Source organism: Nyctereutes procyonoides, unplaced genomic scaffold (genome assembly GCF_905146905.1).
Source record: "Nyctereutes procyonoides isolate TBG_1078 unplaced genomic scaffold, NYPRO_anot_genome, whole genome shotgun sequence".
NCBI classification, from domain to species: domain Eukaryota; kingdom Metazoa; phylum Chordata; class Mammalia; order Carnivora; family Canidae; genus Nyctereutes; species Nyctereutes procyonoides.
In genome coordinates, this window is record NW_026575046.1 from 29,911,844 (window position 1) to 29,931,532 (window position 19,689).

General features: G+C 40.7%; 1 protein-coding gene across 1 annotated transcript; it reads right to left on the reverse strand.

The window, feature by feature from the left end:
* Positions 1 to 1,162: 1,162 nt before the first annotated feature.
* On the reverse strand, positions 1,163 to 18,449 carry LOC129509383 (G2/mitotic-specific cyclin-B1-like). Its single transcript, XM_055324845.1, is given in 5 exon segments — positions 1,163 to 1,467; positions 1,625 to 1,734; positions 17,190 to 17,288; positions 17,388 to 18,179; positions 18,181 to 18,449. Coding segments are annotated over 5 exon segments (1,575 nt in total).
* Between the last annotated feature and the right edge of the window lie 1,240 nt (positions 18,450 to 19,689).

Below are 19,689 nucleotides of genomic sequence, written 5' to 3' on the forward strand. Positions count from 1 at the left end.
TCCCATGACTCACAGAACTCACGAAAGCACTGTGCTTGTGATTCCAGTTTTATTATAGCATTAGGATATGAATGAGAAGTAGCCAAAGGGTGAGACTCAGAGTGGACGATCTGAAAGGGCTACAAAAGTGAAACTTGTTTTCCTCTCTGTGTTGTCAGGATGTCATAGCCTCCAAGCACATCAGTGGGTGACGATATATAGAATGTTGCCATCCAGGGAAGTTCACTTGAGTTCGATGTCCAGAGGTTTCATTAAGGTTTCACGACCTAGGCACAAATGACTGAGTCATTGGCCTTCAAGCTGAACTCAGTCTCCAACCCTGCTTTGGTCTCCAGACGTCAAGAAGTCCTCCAAATGATATCTTGCAGTTCAAAACCCCAACTCTCCAGGCACATGGTCTTTGTGGAGTGGCCAGCCTCTACCCGGAGTCATCTTCTTGGTGTCAGCTCCCCAGGGGCTCTTCATGAATCATCTAGGAAGGATGAACGATCAGGGCCTACCGGGGATATTAATTACTAGGGAAATGCCAAGAATCTAGAGGCCACCTTTTAGAAACCAAAGACAAAAATCTTCATCTTGCCGGCCACATTCTTTATTCCAAGCAAACAGCTCTGTAGGTATTTCTTTTCATTGTAACTTTTAAGCCATATGGAAACTGGCACAGCATGGAAGGTGATCATCCAAAAAAAACCTTTTTCCCCAAGTAACCAGTTTCCCCAGAACTCTGGATACCTATCAGGGCACTGATTAATGTTGCACGAGATCAATGTGAAGCAACAGCATTTTCAGAACGTCCACCTGCCCTGTGGAGGAAAACTATCTCCAGGTTTTTTCAGGTTGTTCTTTTTACTCTTACTCGAAGGAGTTGGCTATTGGTCTTTATGTTTGTGTCATCAAAATTAATTGGTGTGTGTTCCTAGAAAAGATGCCGCTGTTAGCTTTGACTTACAGGCACTTTACCGAAAGCTCTGAGCCGTGTTTCCCCTCTTGTCACAAGGTTGTGCTCTCAGGTCCACTCAGGGAGGCAGAAGAGCGGACTGCAAACACTGCAAAGGCTTGGGCTCCGACTCCAATGCCTGAGTTAAGTCCTCCAACCATTAGTGAAACGTGCTCGGGCCCGGGAGAGAGAATTCTCGCCACGTTGTAGGTCCTGCCGCCACCGCTAGGCTCGTGCGCCCGCTGGTCCTCCAACTGGGTCTTTCTGCAGGACCGGTTTGGGGACGGAGGGGCTGGGGTCCGTGCGAGCGAGCGCAGCGCTGCAATCCGACGCGAGGCGCCCCGCCGCCCCCGGGCCGGGCCTCTCGGCCTCTCGGCCTCTCGCTGCGCAGGTGCCGCGCCGCAGCCGCGCATTCATTCCGGGAGATGTATTTCGGGGCGAAGGGACCCGGCGCCCTCTTCTGCGCACGTGTGCCCTCCAAGGCCTGGCGGCGGTGCCCCGGGGCGCGGGCGAGTCTGAGGCCCGAAGCCCTACACGTGGTTGATGTGGGGCGGGCTTGACAGGTGGGGGAAGAACAATAGGGTCCAGCAGGCCTCTGGGGGTAGGCGTGGATCGGGGTGTGTGGAAAGCTGCAGTGAGCCTCCCCGACCTGGGTCCGTGAGCCCGGGGCGGGCGGGGTCCCCGCACTGCGCTCTGGCTGGTGCCCTGGCGCCGGCTGCAGGTGTCGTGCCTGGAGCGCATCCAGCGGTGCCGGGGCGCGCAAGGGGTGGACACCAAGGCGAGGAGCGCCCTCCGGGCTGTGGAAAGAGAACCAAGCTTTCCTGAAGGTCTGAAATGTTCCAGGTGGAGTGCTACCTGCTTTTCCAATGGCATCTCACCTTTCACCCTTACAGCAGCGCTCCAAGTCCGCTTTTTAAGTCATGGGCTGCAACCCCGTGGTGAGTATGGGCGGTGAAATCTGTTTAGGGAGCTGGCACTAGTAGTTTTATTTGCCAGTATTTTTAGGTCGGACGTAATTTACATAGAATGATTTGCACATCATTTACAGAGAACAAAAATGCAAAAATTGCCGATGAACCTGTGTAACAACCCCCCGCCCCGTGAAAATACAGAACAGTTTACTTCCCCAGAGAGTGCTGCCCCTTTTCAGTCAACCCGCACCCCCCGACACCCGCTTAAGGATCAATCGGTTTTACAATTTTATCTCTGTGGGTTAATTCCGCATTTGTAGTACATCATAGAAATGGAATCCTGCAGTATGTACTCTTGTATGGGGGCATTATTTAAAAACAGGTAAAATACTGTAGAATACCATATATATTCCCTTGTGATAAGGATTGTTTTATGAAATTTACTACATATAACTTTTTTAAAAGACTCTTTACTGAGCATCCGTGAACCGCACACTCTTTCTAGTGCTGGGGACACAGTACTGAATCAAGCCGACAAAAAAACGCTGCCTTCTTGAAATTTAGTTGAAGTAGAGGTAGTCAGCTAACAATAAGCATTATCATACTGTATATTAGATAGTAAATTATAAATTAGAAAGTAGATCAGGTAAAGGGAGATGGGGGGATTAAGTTTAAATTAGGTAGACAGCAGAGGCCTCCTTGGTGATTTTGGAGCAGAGACTTGAAGAGATAGAAGTCTAAGGGTGCCTGGGTGGCTCAGTTTGTTCAGCATCTGATTCCTGGTTTCCATTCAGGTCATTATCTCTGGGTCATGAGATGGAGTCCGAAGTCTGGGTCCAAGTTCAACTGGGAGTCTGCTTGAGATTGTCTTCATCTCCCTCTGCCCCTTCCTCTCTCACTTTCTCTGTCCCCCTCCGTCCCTCTCTCTCTCTCTCTCAAAAAAAAAAAAAGAAGAAGAAGAAGAAGAAGAAATCTTAAAAAAAAAAATAGAGGAGTGTGGTAGGTAGAGATAACAGCCATCATGGATGCACACGCATACACACATACACATTAACATATTAATATTAGGCGGTTTTGTAAAATATGTTTCTTACCTTCATCACTGATAACACAGATTCACAGATTTTATTTCTAATTTTACCAAGGCTGCAGAGTTGAAATTGATGACTTGTCCAAAGTCAAATAGCCAGCCGGTAAATTCAAGCTCAAATATTTACCTCCAAATCTCCTACTCTTTATGTCTCCCAAACTAAAATATAGCATTTAACCTCTCCTTCCCCTTAGCTTCAAGCACAGAGCACCTCAACTCCCCTGGGAAAGATTCCAGAAAGACTGTTGCATGAATCTCACCATGTGGACATTATATTTACAGAGTCTATTGGTATCTCTTCTGCAGTTCCTGGGTCCCACTGAGAAGCCGTTGGTGGTACATTCTAACTTCAGACTCCAATCTGTCTGTGTTCCTACACAGAAGGTCCAACTAATTGGCCAGAGAAGGATGTGCACCAACTGCCATTACATTACAATACTTGGCAACATAGTTTTTGGTGACTATAAATTACTTTATCTTTGAGTATGTATCTGTTTTATCTGTTCCTTAATCTGTTCCACCTTTTCAGTATGTTAAAAAGTGCTGCAACAGATATTCTTGCAGCTAAATCTTAGTGCAAATGTCTGGTTTTTCTCACAATGAATTCTGGAGGGCCCAGGGGGACATTCTCCCACAGAGTGACTTCCTCAACCAAACTGTTGAGGCACCCATGTATGGGTTTGTTACACCAGTGATTCTGGGATCTTCAAATCATACCTGGTCTTTCATGGCTCCATCTCTTCCCCTACCTCTGCCTTCAAAGATTTCTGTCTTCACCCAGAGGCTGCAGAAAATGACCAAATCCCAGGTGAGTTAGTTTGTTCCATTATATAGGAACAGTAGTGAAAGATCGTAAAAATGACCATGGAATTTAAAATCATGCAAAACAATCTTAATAATCAAGGGGATTTTTTTACATTGGTTATAGTTGTTCTGTGACCTTCAAAAATTTTGGTTAAAACATTAAATCCTCTTACTATTGGCCATACACATATAGGAAAATAAAAAATAGTAAAACATTTATACATTGTTAATTTGAAACATTGAAAATTAAAATAATTTCTGTGTTGAAAAAACTTATCAAGAGTATTTTGAACAGTGCCTTCTTCCCTTTGTATAACTAGATACCAAGTGAGCATCTTTTCTGAGCCTTGGCAGATTGGACCACATTCCAATATTTGATCCTTTGCATCTAGAACAGTCAGTTCTAGACATGTATGGGGTGTTCAGTAAATGTTTGCTTAATGGCTTAATAAATGAATGGCATAATGAATAATGAACATACAGTGTAAAGTATTTCAGATACAATTTTTGTGTTACTCACAAAATGGAACATAAAACTAGACAAATGGGCATCAAAACATAGAGCTAGAGAAACAGAATGAGACCAAATCAGTATAATATTTTAGGTGACTAAGATGAAATAGGGCTAAAATGCAGGAAACATTATCAAATAACGAATATCCTTTAAACAAGTTGCCATTCTTTTTTTTTCCATTTTGTGCAATATGATGACTGTAGTTGGAATAGGATTGTGTTGTTACAGGGACCAGTATCAGTATCATTCAAGGATGTGGCTGTGGATTTCACCCAGGAGGAGTGGCAGTACCTGGACCTTCACCAGAGGGATCTATTCAGGGATGTGATGCTAGAGAATTATATCAACCTCATCTCAGTGGGTGAGGACCATTTCCCAGTGTTGATTGGCATGTGGCTAGTTAACTGCTTTTCCTTTCTCAGTTACTCTAAATAGTCAGCCCTTTGAAGTACTTTTACAAGTGTAGCCCTGAGTCTTAGTAGATTTAAGATTGATCATATTTGAGAGGTACGGCTACAAGTTTGTTTAAAGACCTTTTTCAGGTATAAATTGGCATCTTCATCAGGCAGTCTCTGATGAAGTTCAGAGTTCAGAGGACCTGATGCCCAGTAGCTAGGTCCAACTCCCTTATCATTTCCCATTGACAGGATATCAAACCACTAAGCCATCTGTGACCCACAAGTTGGAACAAGGTGAAGAACCATGGATGGTGGAAAGAGAAATCCCATGTGGGAGCTATGCAGGTGAGTTAGGTAAAGGGCTCTGTGGATGGAAGTGAATGTAATTAAGATCACAGTTGATCTAATGGTTACCAGAGGGGTGGTGGTGGTAGGATAGGTGAAATAGGTGAAGGGTATTAAAACTATACTGGTCATGATGAGCACTGAATCATATACAAAACAGTCAAATCATTGTAATGTACTCCTAAAACTAATATACTATATGTTAACTATACTGGAATTCAAAAGAAATTTTTTAAAAGGATTACAGTTGATCGATAAGAATTGACATCTTTGAAAAATATGCTTCAAGATTATCTTCTTAAATGCCTTGGACCTTTGAAAATAACTGGAATGGGGTTCCTGGGTGGCTCAATCCTTTAAGTGTCTGCCTTCGGCTCAGGTCATGGTCCTGGGATCAAACCCTGTGTCAGGCTCCTTTCTCCTAGAAAGCCTGCTTTTCCCTCTCCTCCCCATTCCTGCTCTCTGTCACTACCTCTGTCTCTCTCAAATAAATAAATAAATAAATAAATAAATAAATAAATAATATTTAAAGATATATATAACTGGGATGGTCAACATAAGTTCCTTATTTACCTGAATGCCATTTGCATATATCACTTTCCCATATTAATGCTCTTCTTTGCATGGCTATTAAAGAATGTTTTCCCTTAGAGGTATATTCTGCCTACGATTCTTACCAACTTCATTTAAGACTTTGAGAAGATTTTTTCCTCTTTTAAATTTTATCAAAATATACATAACATAGAGTTTATTATTTTTAAGTGTACAGTTCAATGGCATTAGGTACATTCATATTGATTTGCCACCATCATCACCATCCATCCTCAGAACTCCTTCATCATCACCAGCCAAAAAACTCTGTACCCATTAAACTCTATAACTCCCCATTCTACCTCCCCTGCTAGCTACTGGTAACCACTATTCTACTTTTTTGCTATGAATCTGTCTATTCTGGATACCTCACATAAGTGGCATCAAACAGTATTTGTCCTTTCATGTCTAATTTATTTTATTTAGCAGAATATCTTCAAAATTCATCCTTGTTAGGGCACATGGATGGCTCAGTGGTTGAGCATCTGCCTTTGGCTCAGGTCGTGATCCCAGGGTCCTGGGATCGAGTCCCACATCGTACTCCTCACAGGGAGCCTGCTTCTCCCTCTGCCTATGTCTCTGCCTCTCTGTGTGTGTGTCTCAAATAAATAAATAAATAAATAAATAAATAAAATCTTTAAAAAATTCCTCCATGTTGTAGCATGTGATAGAATTTGATTCTTTTTTTAGGGCTGAATAGTACTCTGTTGTATGTATATACCACATCATTTTCTTTATCCATTCTATTGTATGTATATACCACATCATTTTCTTTATCCATTCATTTGCAGTGAACATTGGAGTTGTTCCCATCTTTGGGGTACTGTGAATAATGCTTCTAAGAACATTTGTGTAAAAATATCTGTTTGGGCCCCTGCTTTTGATTTTTTAGGTATATACTCAGAAGTGAATTTTCCGGGTCATGTGGAAACTGTGTTTACATTTTTAAGGAATTTCTGTGATGTTTTCCACAGCTACCACACAATTTTACATTCTCACTGGCAATGCACAAAGGTTCCAGTTTTTCCATTCTCAACAATGCCTGTTATTTTTTGTTTTGCTTTGTTTTGTTTTTCTGGTAGCAATCCTAATAGGTATAAGTGGTATTTTACTTTTTGCATTGAATGACTAGTGATATTGAGCAATTTTTCATGTGATTTTTGGCCACATGTATATCTTCCCTGGAGAGGTGTCCAGTCTAGCCTCTGGGGAACCAGTGTTGGATAAAGAATGGAAATCTCACTTTATTTAAAAATTGATGGCTTATATGTCAGGAACTGGGTTAGGAACCTCAGTGGAATTGTTGAATTCTGAGCCAAGGAATGCCTTTATTGCTCTGGATGTAAGTAGCATAAACTCAACAGTAGTCAAGTACTGTCAGAGGTTTATAAAATAGATGAAAATGAAGAAAGATAGGATTTTAGATCCAGAGTGAAAAATCTGCTGCTTAGTGTCTCCACAGTAATACTATCCAGAAATTTGGAAAGCATGATATAAAGCAGGAAATGGCAAGCACATAGTTGACTGAGGATCAGCAATAACACATATAATAATGATATCTAACTGATAAAACATATTATCTGTGAGGCAGCTATCTGAGTACTTTACATCTGTTGACTTCTTTAATCCTCATGACAACACTTACAAGGTGGGTGCTATTATTATCCATTCTTATAGAAAGGGAAATTGAGGCCCAAAGAAATCAAGGAACTTGACCTGTGCCACATGTCTAATTAGTGATAGAGCTAGGATTGAAACTCTGGTAATCTTGATTTACTGTCTACATCCTTAACTGTGATTCCTCTTCCATATATGGTAGGTAGACAGGAAGATGGAGAGAGTATTTAAAAGTCAGGATTAATGGAGTATCTGTAAACTATTACAGAATAAGATGGTTCATTCAGCAGTGAGAATTCAGTAATTAATCTAATCCTGAGGCAGGTAGTATTTGGCTTATCCTGTGGCCTATTTCTCTTACTGGACATACAGATTCCCATATAAGAATGAATTACTGTTATATGGTTTTTGAAGCACTGGCTACAAAGGTGTTCCTGCTTTTAAGTGGACTTGATGGCTTTGTCAAATCAGTTTTTGTTGATGAATAAATAGACAAGAACTCAAAGACATTGGAAGCAAAGAGACAAGTGATAATTAAACTAGAGCAGTCCAGCAATGAGTTGATGAGGGACCTGTCCAGCTTTCTCTGTTGCTCATCCAGTCTTTATTTCCTCTAGTCACCATTTCACCCAATCATTTTAATTCTCCTAGATGGGCTCTAGCTGTCCTCTTTTGTTCTTTTTTATTGCACCTTATAATTATTTTCATTTTTCTCCCCAGTTTGCAAAATCCTATTTGCATATAGCCAGATATATTTTTGTTCTTTTTTGTACTCTCTATTTCTGTTATACAAATGCAATTTTTAAAAAATTGTGGTTTTATTGCAAAGCTCAGTGGTATAGCTTCCATTTAGCCTTGGTATTTCTTTTATATAGGGATACTAGGCCTGAAAGTAAAGATTCAATCTCACAATAGGGTGAAAAGTTATGAGCCATAATACATTCTAAGAATTACTCACAAACAGATAGCTAATTTTGCTTCCTTATAGAAATCTGGCAACTTGATGACCACATGGAAAGAAACCAAGAAAATCAAGAAACACTTTTGAAGCATGTTGTATTCACTGACCAGGCAACAATGACTGAGGAAAAGAGCAAAAGTGTAATGCACTTAGAAATATATTTCCTCTGAGCACAGACTTTTTTTCTTCAAAACAAAGATTCCAAAAATATGACTCTTATGGTAGGAGTTTTAATTATTTAGGCTTATTTAGTGATAACAGAGATACACAAGAAAGAATGAATGTAGTGAATGTGGGAAAGCCTTCTTCCAGAAGTCAGACCTCATTATATATAAGAGAACTCATACGGGAGAAAGGCCCTTTGTATGTATGGAGTGTGGGAAGACCTTCAGCAAGAAATCCAATCTTGTTATACATCTGAGGATTCATACTCATGAGAAACCTTATGAATATACTGAATGTAGAAAAGCTTTTGCCCATAAGTCACACCTCATTGAACATCAGAGAATTCATACTGGGGAAAAACCCTATGAATGTGATGAGTGTGGGAAGACCTTTTTCCAAAAATCACACCTCAACATTCATCAGAGAACTCATACTGGAGAGAAGCCCTATGGGTGTGATGAATGTGGGAGATCCTTCAGCATGAAGTCATATCTTTTTGTACATGGAGAATACACACAGGAGAGAAGCCTTATGTTTGTACCAGGTGTGAAAGAGCTTTCAGTGAAGTGTCATGCCTTATGACACATCAGAAAATCCATACTGGGGAGAAACCTTATGAATGTCATGAGTGTAAAAAAGCCTTTTCTGAGAAGTCTAATTGAGTCCCACGTCAGGCTCCCTGCTTCATGAGCCTACCTCTTCCTCTGTCTCTGCCTCCCTCTCTCTGTCTCTCATGAATAAATAAGTAAAATATTTTTTTAAAAAGAAAACAGACAGGAAATGTATAAGAGGGGGTGTGAGAGCTCCTATTCTAGAGCCTGCTACATCCAGATTCTGGATTTGCTTTGAGCCTCATATTCTCTTCTGGAATTAGAATAATCCCATGATTTCTTGGGCTATTGCAAGATTATACAATATAATATGTGTGGTGCTCATAAGATGTTAGCTATTTTTGTATTTTTCAAGGATATAATTGGAGTTCCCATTGTAATTAGACAGACATCAAGGCTTTGATGGAGAAGATAGGACCGTGGGGGTTGCATGCATCATTCTGTTTCATTCTCACAAGGGTATGGGGCTGGAACCACTGCCCTGCATTGTTTCCATATTAAGCCACTTTGTTTAGTGGTTGCACCTAGAAGCATAATACTAATGCAACAAAAAATAAAATAGGTAACACTGGCCTGGTACTCAGGCAATGAGAAAACTGATGTCAGAGGCTGGAAAGATAGTGACAAACTGGTAAAACATGGTAAAATTGTCTCCTCTATATAAGCCTACTGTGCTGGCACCTCTAGAAGATATTAGAAAACAGAATATTGGTAATATTTGCTGATTGATATTAGCTTCCTTTGGCCAGCTGTTACAAGAAAGAGAAACTCAGGCAAAACTAATGATTGACTAGCCAAAATGAAAGGAAATAGAGTTGACATTTGGAATCTTACAAAATTAAAGAAAAACCAACTACTCTAGACTTCAAATAATAAGATAACTTAAAAGACTTTATTTTTTTATTTTTTTAAAGTAGGCTCCATGCCCAGTATGGAGCCCAACATGGGGCCTAACTTTATATCCCTGAGATCAAGACCTGAGCTGAGACCAAGAGTCAGACACTTAACTGACCGAACCACCAGGTGCCCCTAAAATACTTTAAATATCAACAACATGATAAACATTTTCAGTGAAGTAAAAGGACTCAGAAAAAAAGATCCTATTAAGGGACTGAAATCTCATTCAAGCCTGATATCCTCAAAGGAGAACCTCATCTGCCACCTTGGCTTCATATTACAGAAGCTCAATTTTAGTCACCTACAGCTAAGAAAACTGGGGCTTCCATGCCCAACCTAGCTCCTGTTTGTACAACAGATGCCCTACCTAAGGCAAGGGAGGTGAAGAATATTGGGGCCCTGATCCCTGCCCCCATACTCTAGTCTGTAGGGCAGATGTTTCATGCCAGGGGGCAAGATGAAAGGACAGCAAGCTATCGTTCTCCCAGCCCATTTACAAAGCAGAAGTTCTATCATGGAAGGAGTGAACCTTGGGCTCCCATTCCTCTTCCAAAATCCCACTTGTAGGGTGGAGTTTCTGTGCCAAGAGAAGCCAAGAAGTTCCCTCAGCTCCATTTGTAGGATAGATGTGTTACTCCAGGAAAAATAGGCTGCCCCTTCCACCTCCTCTATTGCTCCAGTGCAATAGATTAGACATCTATCCAGAGAGAGATGCAAGACGGGAGAGCTGGAAGCTCCACAGCTCCACAGAAGGAGCTGACTTTATCTGGTACATAGTGGGAAGAATGCATGACTTAGGCATTGTTGAAAATAGAGGTCTTAGTTGTAAGCAATTACAATTCTAATGGGCCTATAAAACAACAGCAAGGGAAACAGCAGGCCATCCAGAAGTTTATCAGAAAGAACCAGGGAGATAGCTAAAAAGTGCCCTGTAAGATTACAGTTCAATACTCACTGTCTGGAAGGCTATGCACATGTCTCGGTATCACATGGATTATTAAGGACCAACCAGAGAGGGCACTTGAAAGGCACTAATCACTGTCAGATGTGGGGCAGACTTGAAAGTGAAAGCCTTGCTGGCTCCAGGGGCTTAAGCACAACCTTTAACCCATCACTGGCTGAACATTTTTTAGTTTTTTGAGCCAGGGTGACCTCTAGAAAGCACATGGGGAGACTGAGTACTGACATCAGAGGCTACACACTGTCAGGGAAAATAGACTCCACAAAAATTAATCCAGGGAAGCCATTAAGCCAACTAACAAAACTAACAAAATGGAGCAACATCAATGAGTTCTGAGAGGCATGTATCATATCCAAGATTGCCACACTGTATTATCTCAAAAACTATTAGAGATGCAGAGAAACAGACTATCACCCTTATACAGGAAAAACAATGGTAATAGAAACGACTTTGAGGTGGCCCAAATTTTGAAATTCTATGGCAGAGACCCCAGAGAGGCCATTATAGTTTCAAAAAGCTAAAGGAAATTAGATTAGGATCATGACAGTAATTCTTCAAATAGAGAATACCAGTAGGTAAACATTATTTGAAAGAGCCAAGTAGAAATTCTGGCATTGAATTTCAGTACCTGAAATGAAGATTCATTATAGGGGCTCAACAGTAGATTTAGGTTGGCAGAAGACTCAATAAATATGAAGCTAGATTGTTAGCATACAATCTGAGAACAGCAAGAGAGAAGAATGAAGAAAAATTAACTGAGCAGGCTTCTGGTTTTTGTCTGATGCAGGGAAGTCTTGGAGTTACCAATCTGATTTCTACAAGCAGAAAAACAATCTGAACAAACTGGAAATCAACAACTCTTCTTGGATCTTGCAGAGAATTGAGGTCACAGAACAAACCACTGCCATGGAAACTAGAGAGGAAGGCAGATTCCAAGAGGTTAGAAGGAGAGGATAGCTCAGGGGTATAGAATGTCTTTCTGAAGAGGATGGTGACCTGTGTTTGTGCATACACTGCAACCCTTGAATTATATGCTTTGAGTGGGCAACTTGTGTGATATATGAACTATATCTCCATAAATCTGCTTCCAACAATCGAACTGCTGGGTCTGTATTATAAAGAGATAATTACACATTTTACAATAAAAAGAGGGGAGAAGAAAAGTTACAGGGAAGTATTTGCATGTGTACTCTCTTCTCTTGGTTTCTTCAAAAGGCAAAATTATGTAAGGCAACAATTTAACGCTATATTGTTGGGTTTCAATATATAGCGACATAATGTATATGACAACAATAACATAAAGTGGGGGGAGTGGAGCAAATTTTCCATATATCTTCAGATTAATATTAGTCTGAAGGATATTATGACAAATTAAGAGATACTGTCTAAGCCCTAGAGCAACCACTGAGGAAATAACAGGTAGTTTAAAAACCAGTAGAAACTCTGCCCTCAAGAATGGAGAGCATAGCTTCGCAGTCCTTAAGTGTTTGCTGTAAATAATGACCTCCAAAGTGGATGATGTAGAGAGGGGAAAATGGTAACTTTACAGTGGAGAAACATGACAAACACTACCTCAGATGATCAATGTTGATGTCAACACTGATGAGTTATATTGATATCATGTACCCTTGCTATAATATGATGAAGTAGTACTTTGCCTCTGTCATCTTCCTCCCTAAAATGCATAACTACAGTCTAAGCATGGGGAAAATATCAGAAAAATCTCAGTAGAAGGATTTCCCACAAAGTACCTGACCAGTCCTTTTCAAAACTGTCAGGGTTATAAAAACAAGGAAAGTCAGAGAAACTGCCTCAGCCAAAAGGAGCATAAGGAGACATGATGACTAAATGTAATGTAGTATCCTGTAGGGAATCCTGGAACAGAAAGAAGACATTAGATAAAACCCAAAGAAATCTGGATAAAGCATGGACTTCAGTTAATTAATAATAATGTATCAACATTGGTTCATTTATTGCAACAAATGTACCATAGAATATAATATGTTAATAACAGGGAAACTACTTCAAATAATGGAATCAAACCTATATAAAAACTTGACTGTCAGTCTGCATGCTGGAGAATCCACAAATGGTATTCTCTGCAAATGAAATCATCCACTAGAAGTTCTTGAGGAAGCCCCATGAAGTGGAACAAAATTTAGAACCAACAAGGCAAGGTAAGAGGTTTCTGGCCCCCTTCCTTTTTCTTTAATAGAAATTACTTGGCCACGTGAATTACTTGGCTAATTGAATTTAAATTTAAATTTTTTTATTTTTCAAAAAAATTATCTGGGAAGCATCCTGAAACCTCTCTATACACAGGGCATGATGGAAAAAGACAGAATTAGCAGGATTGGGAAGACTTAAGTGTATGAAGATTTGAACACGATATACCCGGAGAAGAAGATGGAGTGAAGAATGGCATGAAGTCTGAGTAACGCTCTGAAGGAGGGATGTTCCAAGGATAGAATGATGTATTTAGGTGAGACACATGAGAAAGGTTTTCTGTAATGTATTTCTGTTAGTTTAGCAGATGGAATGCACATGTTAATGGAGGGTGTGCAGGGGAAATATAGCAGGGTGGATACCATGAGTCTGGGATTAGAGTGATTTTAGAAACATTTTGAAGCCAAGGGTCTTACCCTCTGTTCACTTCATAGAACAGCAAATTCCCTTGAGTAAGACAAACCCTGATGAAAGACCCAGATGTATATCCCTTTCTCTCCCAGTATTCCTTTCGACCCTGGTTGGCTGCAGGACAGAATTCTGCTGAGTTCTCTTCTCTTCCAGGGAGTTATACTATCATTCAGCATTGACCCTTGAAAAGAGTCACCACCTTGTATTCTAAGATAGGTTCCTTGTAGGGACATATTGACCACTCCTTCCATATTTGCCTCTTTTTCCACCAGGCATCAAAGCCTAGTAGCCAATGGACTGCTTCTCTTTCTTAAAAAAAAACTGACCCAAGGTACTTTTTAAATGTCCTCTCTCCTCACGGGAACTTGCCTACCTTATTGAGCATAAGGATGGTTTTCGTGGCTGTCTTTTCCTTACAAAGTAGGTCATATGGACCCACAGGTGGGCTGTGTTTACTTTCTTTAAGAAGGTATCACTTGGCTTGGAAATACCAGCCAGCCACATCTGAAATCCCAGACACAGGAGACCAAAGATGAGGGTGAGGCTGCCTGTAACCTCTTTGACAACTAAACCACCAATGGATTATAATCTTAAAACCATAGCACCATGGAAACAGTCAACAGAATTTTGTCCAGGTGGTACTAGAGAACTCACATAATCCAACAATTTAACAATAAAAAGAATTTTCACTTACTAATTAGAAAGGTTTTTTACTCATGTGGCTTATTTTTTGAACCTGAACACACAGACCAAGAATAGTAATATCTTCTTGGTTGCCTGACAAAAGCATAAAATAAACCTAAAACCCTGATGTACCAGAACTTACGAGGGAAAAGGAAGCTTATTTGATCAGGAGAGTCAGAAGCATTTACTAGCTTGGAGATGAAAGTAGAAAATGTAAGGTGCATGAGATGGGGTGGGGAGATCAAGACCACTACTTCCTTTATCTACTCCCTTGAAATTTCTTCATTATTAAGACTTTCATTCACCTGCCTTTGGTTTTAACATGTAAGGTATGAACTTTAACACAGATATAAATGCTGCTACTTCTGAAATTAAGTTCTTATAATCCCCAGTCTAGTGACAGCTCATCTGGCATATCTCCATAACCTTGCATAAGACAATGGATACTTAAATATGACGCCAAAAGCATAATAAACAAAGTTTAACAAAAGATGAATTGGGTATTATAAAAATTTAAAAATTTTGTGAAAAAAAAATAAATAAAAATAAATAAAAATTTTGTGCTTCAAAGGACACTATCAAGAAAGCAAGTAGAAAAAAAAGAAAGCAAGTAGATATCGGACAAAATTTTGGAAAATTATATAGATTATAAGGGACTTGTATCTAGAATATACAGAGTTCCCATTGAAAAGAAAAATAATCCAACTTAAAAGTAGATATAGGAGGGCTCCTGGATGGTTCAGTTAGTTAAGCCTCTGACTCTTGTTTCAGCTCAGGTCATGATCTCAGGGTCATGAGATCGAGCCTTTCATCAGGCTCTATGCTGGGCATGGAGCCTGCTTAAGACTCTCTGTCTCCCTCTGCTCCTCCACCCCACTCAACTTGCATACATGCTCTCTATCTTAAAAAAAAACAAACAAACCCATAGATAAAGGATCTGAATAAATGCTTTTCCCGAGAAGATACACAGTTGACCAATAAAGCCATGAAAAGAGGCTGAACACCATTAGCCATGAGGAAAATACAAAGCAAAGCCACAATGAGATACCATCTCACCCTCTAGTAGGTCTGTAATTGAAAAAATGGACAAGAGAAAATGTTGGAAAGGATATATAGAAACTGGAACCCTCATATACTTCTTTGCTAATAGTGATGTAAAAAAAGCAGCTGCTTTGGAAAACAGTCTGACAGCTCCTCAAAAGATTAATTGTACTCCTAGGTATTTACCCTAAGAGAAGTGGAGACATATACCCACATAAAGACTGGTGCACAAATGTTCATAGCAGCATTATTCATAGTAGCCAAAAAATGGAAAGAGCCTAACTGTCTACAAACTGATGAATGATAAATAAAAGCTGGCATATACATATGTCATGAATAATTGGTATTATTTACTCCCTAAATGCTTACTATTATTCACCAGTAAAGCCATCTGGGCCTAGTACTTTTTGTTTTCTAGAGCTTTTAAATTACTGATTTAATTCCATAATTCACTTTACAAAGATAACTCATTTACTTTGTCAAAATATTTCCAAAGCTTCCCCAGTCCTCTACTACCCTGCTCATGCCTTTCCCTTTCTTCTGTTTTCCTTCCCTTGTTTCATCAATTTTCAACGTAAATGTCTGTTTTGTGTTCTGAAGTCTCATAGGGGGATCCAGCATTCCCAACCACAGCCTTCCTCTGAAGTAAAGGAGAGAGAAAGAAGGATATTCTCAGACCCAAGAATGAGCCAGGCCTTGAAATCTGGGATCTTCACTGTACATTTAGCCTTTATAGAACACATGTGTCTAGATATAAGAAGAAGAAGCTGATGGCCCATTCCACAGTAACCTCACCTCACTCTCCAAGTACCTTCTAAACAGATTGGTGAGCCATTGACTCCTATTAAGACTGATGTTCAAAAGAGGAACAAGATTGAAGAATAGGAGAAACACCTGTTCTACCAGGTGGGCACAAGACATTCTCAGTAAAGGACTAGGAACGTGGTCTCCTGGTGTTGAGAGTGAAGGGAGTATAGGAGAATCAGGAGAGCAGTGACATGAGAATGTAATGGAAGGAGGGCAGGTGGACTGTGATAGGCTTGATGTCTTATCCCTGAAAGGAAATCTCAAGTTGTGTCATTTTTTTAAAAGATTTTATTTATTTATTCATGAGAGACAGAGAGAGACAGACAGACAGACAGACCCAGGCAGAGGGAGAAGCAGACTCCATGCAGGGAGCCTGACGTGGGACTCAATCCCGTGTCTCCAGGATCACATCCTGGGCTGAAGGCGGCGCTAAACTGCTGAGCCACCCAGGCTGCCCAAGTTGTGTCATTTTTATTATCATCTAACAGGTTCGAAAATTCAGGCTTTAGAGGCATGAAGGGGGAACAGCCTGGAATGATACCCACTAGGTATCTTCAGTGTACCCTCAGACAAGTGTTCTGAGGGCCCAGTCGTCAATTTGTTATCTATCCCAAGAACTTTTCTGCTATACAGCTGAAGGGAAACCATATGCACTTTCTCCACAGGGTTTTACTCACTTTCTGAACCCAAATGGAAGATCCCAAACAAATACTGAATTTCCCCAGATTTTGCCCCCATCTGGAGATTGTCAGCTAGGGAAGAAAATTGCACAATAGCCAGGTCTAAACAGAGGGGGGTTTGTTGTTGTTGTTGTTGTTGTTGTTGTTTTAAAGATTTATTTATTCATGAGAGACGCACACAGAGAGAGGCAGAGACATAGGCAGAAGGAGAAGTGGACTCCCTGCAAGGAGCCTGATGTGAGACTTGATCCCAGATCCTAGGATCACACCCTGAGCCGAAGCCAGATGCTCAACTGCTAAGCTACCCAGGTGTCCCTAAACAGAGGTTTTGCTTGTTTGTTTTGTTTAAAAAGGACCACAAGTTTTATTAAAAGTAAGTAAAGGTAATATATATAGATGGCACATGGTGCCAATATTTGCAGATATTATTTGCAGATATTACAATACTCCAATGCATGTTTACAAGTTACACCTTTGCCTTGGCTAAATCTTGAATTGGAGTATTGAATCAATATTCCAATGCATGTTTACAAGTTACATCTTAGCCTTGGCTAAATCTTGAACTACTGCAGAATTTAGCTGTGCCAGAGTGCTGATCTTAGCATGCTTAGAGGTGGCATACTTGTTCTTGATTGTCATGTGCTTTGTAAGCCCATGATTCACCATGACTATATTCTTTAGAACATTTAGAAGGGATTCTTCAGTGTATGACAGATAATGCTGTAGAGTTGGTGTCCATTCACCATTATCGAGAATTTTCAGCGCTAAGCAAAAAGCTCCAGCTGCAATCTGAGAAGGAGGAAAGTGCACCATATCGTAGTCTAACATAGATAGTTCCATCAGGTATTTGGCCAAAATATGTTGCTCAACATCTACCTCTCCAATCTTAGATGCTCTCCGAAGGAAATGCAGGGGTGGAGGGCGGCCCAGACCAAAATTTAAAGATCTTAGAATCTTCATTTCCATCTGTCTGATTTGGTGTTTAGTATAAGTGTTGTCAGTCACAAAGGCAAAGTCACCAATTTATGGAGGGTACGTTTCCTCATATTTGCTTGCAATAAACATGGCAGTGACACCAACCAGCTGCAGCATCTTCTTGGGCACACAGTTATTCTGTGTGAACTGGTCAATAATGGAAACAGTCACATACATGGTCTCCTGCAGTAACCTGAATTTCATTTGAACCTGTACTAGCCAGTCAATTAGGATAGCTCTCATGTTTCTAGTGACTTCACAACCCAGTAGGTATTTTGGTTTGACTGCTTGTTCTTCAAGTTGTCTCAGATAAGCATAAATATCTTTCACATATTCACTACAAAGGTTTGGATGAGCTCCATCTTCTGCATCTACATCATTCACCTCAAGAATTACATCAGAGAAAGCTTGACACAGATATTCTTCTGCAGGGGCACATCTAGATGTTTCCATCCAGCTTGGAGAGGGAGTATCAACCAAAATAGGCTCTGGTGAAAGTTTTTCTTCTTTAACTGGCTCAAGTTCTGGCTCTTGTTCTGGCACAGGTATAGGGGACAGGCTTGGGTGCCTTCTCCAAAGGCTTTGGTATTTTTTTAGCAATGACTTTTCCAGGAACCGAAGTTTTTGCTTCCTTTTTCAGAGGCAGTTTAGCCTGTGGTTGTTCACTGACTTTGTTACCAATGTCTCCCAGAGCAGTTCTTGGCCTCAGGCGGGGCTTGGAGGCTGCAGCAAAGGCCAGAGGCACCGGCTTTGCCCCTGCCATACCTATCTTCGCCTTATTTTCAACATTAACTTTTGTGTTCCTGGTGACCTGGAGCGCCATGGCCACGTCTTCACTGGGGTAGAGGAGAGCGTGGGAGCGACCGAGGCCTGCGGGTCAACAGCAGGTCCTCCGCAGCACCTAAACAGAGGTTTTTGTACTGACCTAGTCCAGCCCTCTAACTCCTCCACACCGGTGCCCAAGTGGCTTGGGGATCCCCCCAGGAAAGCACACCCGTTCCCCATGCACAAGGAGGTGCTGTAGTCCTGGAGCCCTTCCTAAACACTTGAGAAGGAGCACAAGGAACCTAATTTCCATTAAACAGAGTGCGATCTCAGAATTCTAAGTCACAGACTTGTGTAAGCAGCAGACTTGGCCTATACTCCAGAGTTTATTTTGCAGTTTCCTCCTGCCCTTCTTCTGTCCAAACATTGAAGAATCAAGATAATATCTGCAAGCCATGGAAATCTTGTAAATAATGATGTTTGCACCAAAGGTACCAAGCCTTTTTTTTAGCCTGCCCCATATACTCATGGCTCCATAAACGGTTATTCTCGCCAGAGCCACCAAATGTAGCTGTCGTTTAGATTTTCACTTGCCCCCTGGTACTAACTAAAATGTCCGTTTCTGTCATTTAAGTTTTAAAAACTATCTGGACACTTAGGGAAGTTGTATAACTCAGTGATTAAGAGCACAAGTTTGAGTCCCTGGTTCCAGTTTGTTTAGCCTAGAAGTGGAATTGTTTGATCATATGGTAATTCTATGTTTAATTTTTGGAAGCACCACCATACTGTTTTCTGAGTGACTTCTGATGTACAGTTTTAAGTTCAGACTTTCTAATATGGCAAACAGAAAAAGAAAAAAAAAAAAACAACTGGAAGCAGAACTGACCTTCCCTCATGGAGTCAGATATACAGGCCTTGGTTAAAGGTTGAAACCATTATCATCAGCCTTCCTTCTGATATGAGAGTATTGCTTTTTTATCATTTAAAGTTTGTCTTATATAGTGATTTTTAAAAAATTTAAACTGTATAGACCTCATATGTCCTGGATGTCTGTCAAATGGCCCTCAGGGTTTGAATCTTTGAGAAATGCTGAGTAAACACTGAACAAATGCATACCTCACTCATTTGCCACCTCCTCCAGGGACATTTCCACCCCTCTGCCCAAGGCGGTTCTTGCTGTGCCCTGAGCTCCTGGAGCAGGCCCAAGGAGCAGATAAATGCCTGTTGACACTGCCACTCTCTGAGGTCCTCATATCTTGGGCTGACTCCAGCCTTAGCTTACTGTGTTTGTGCATGCG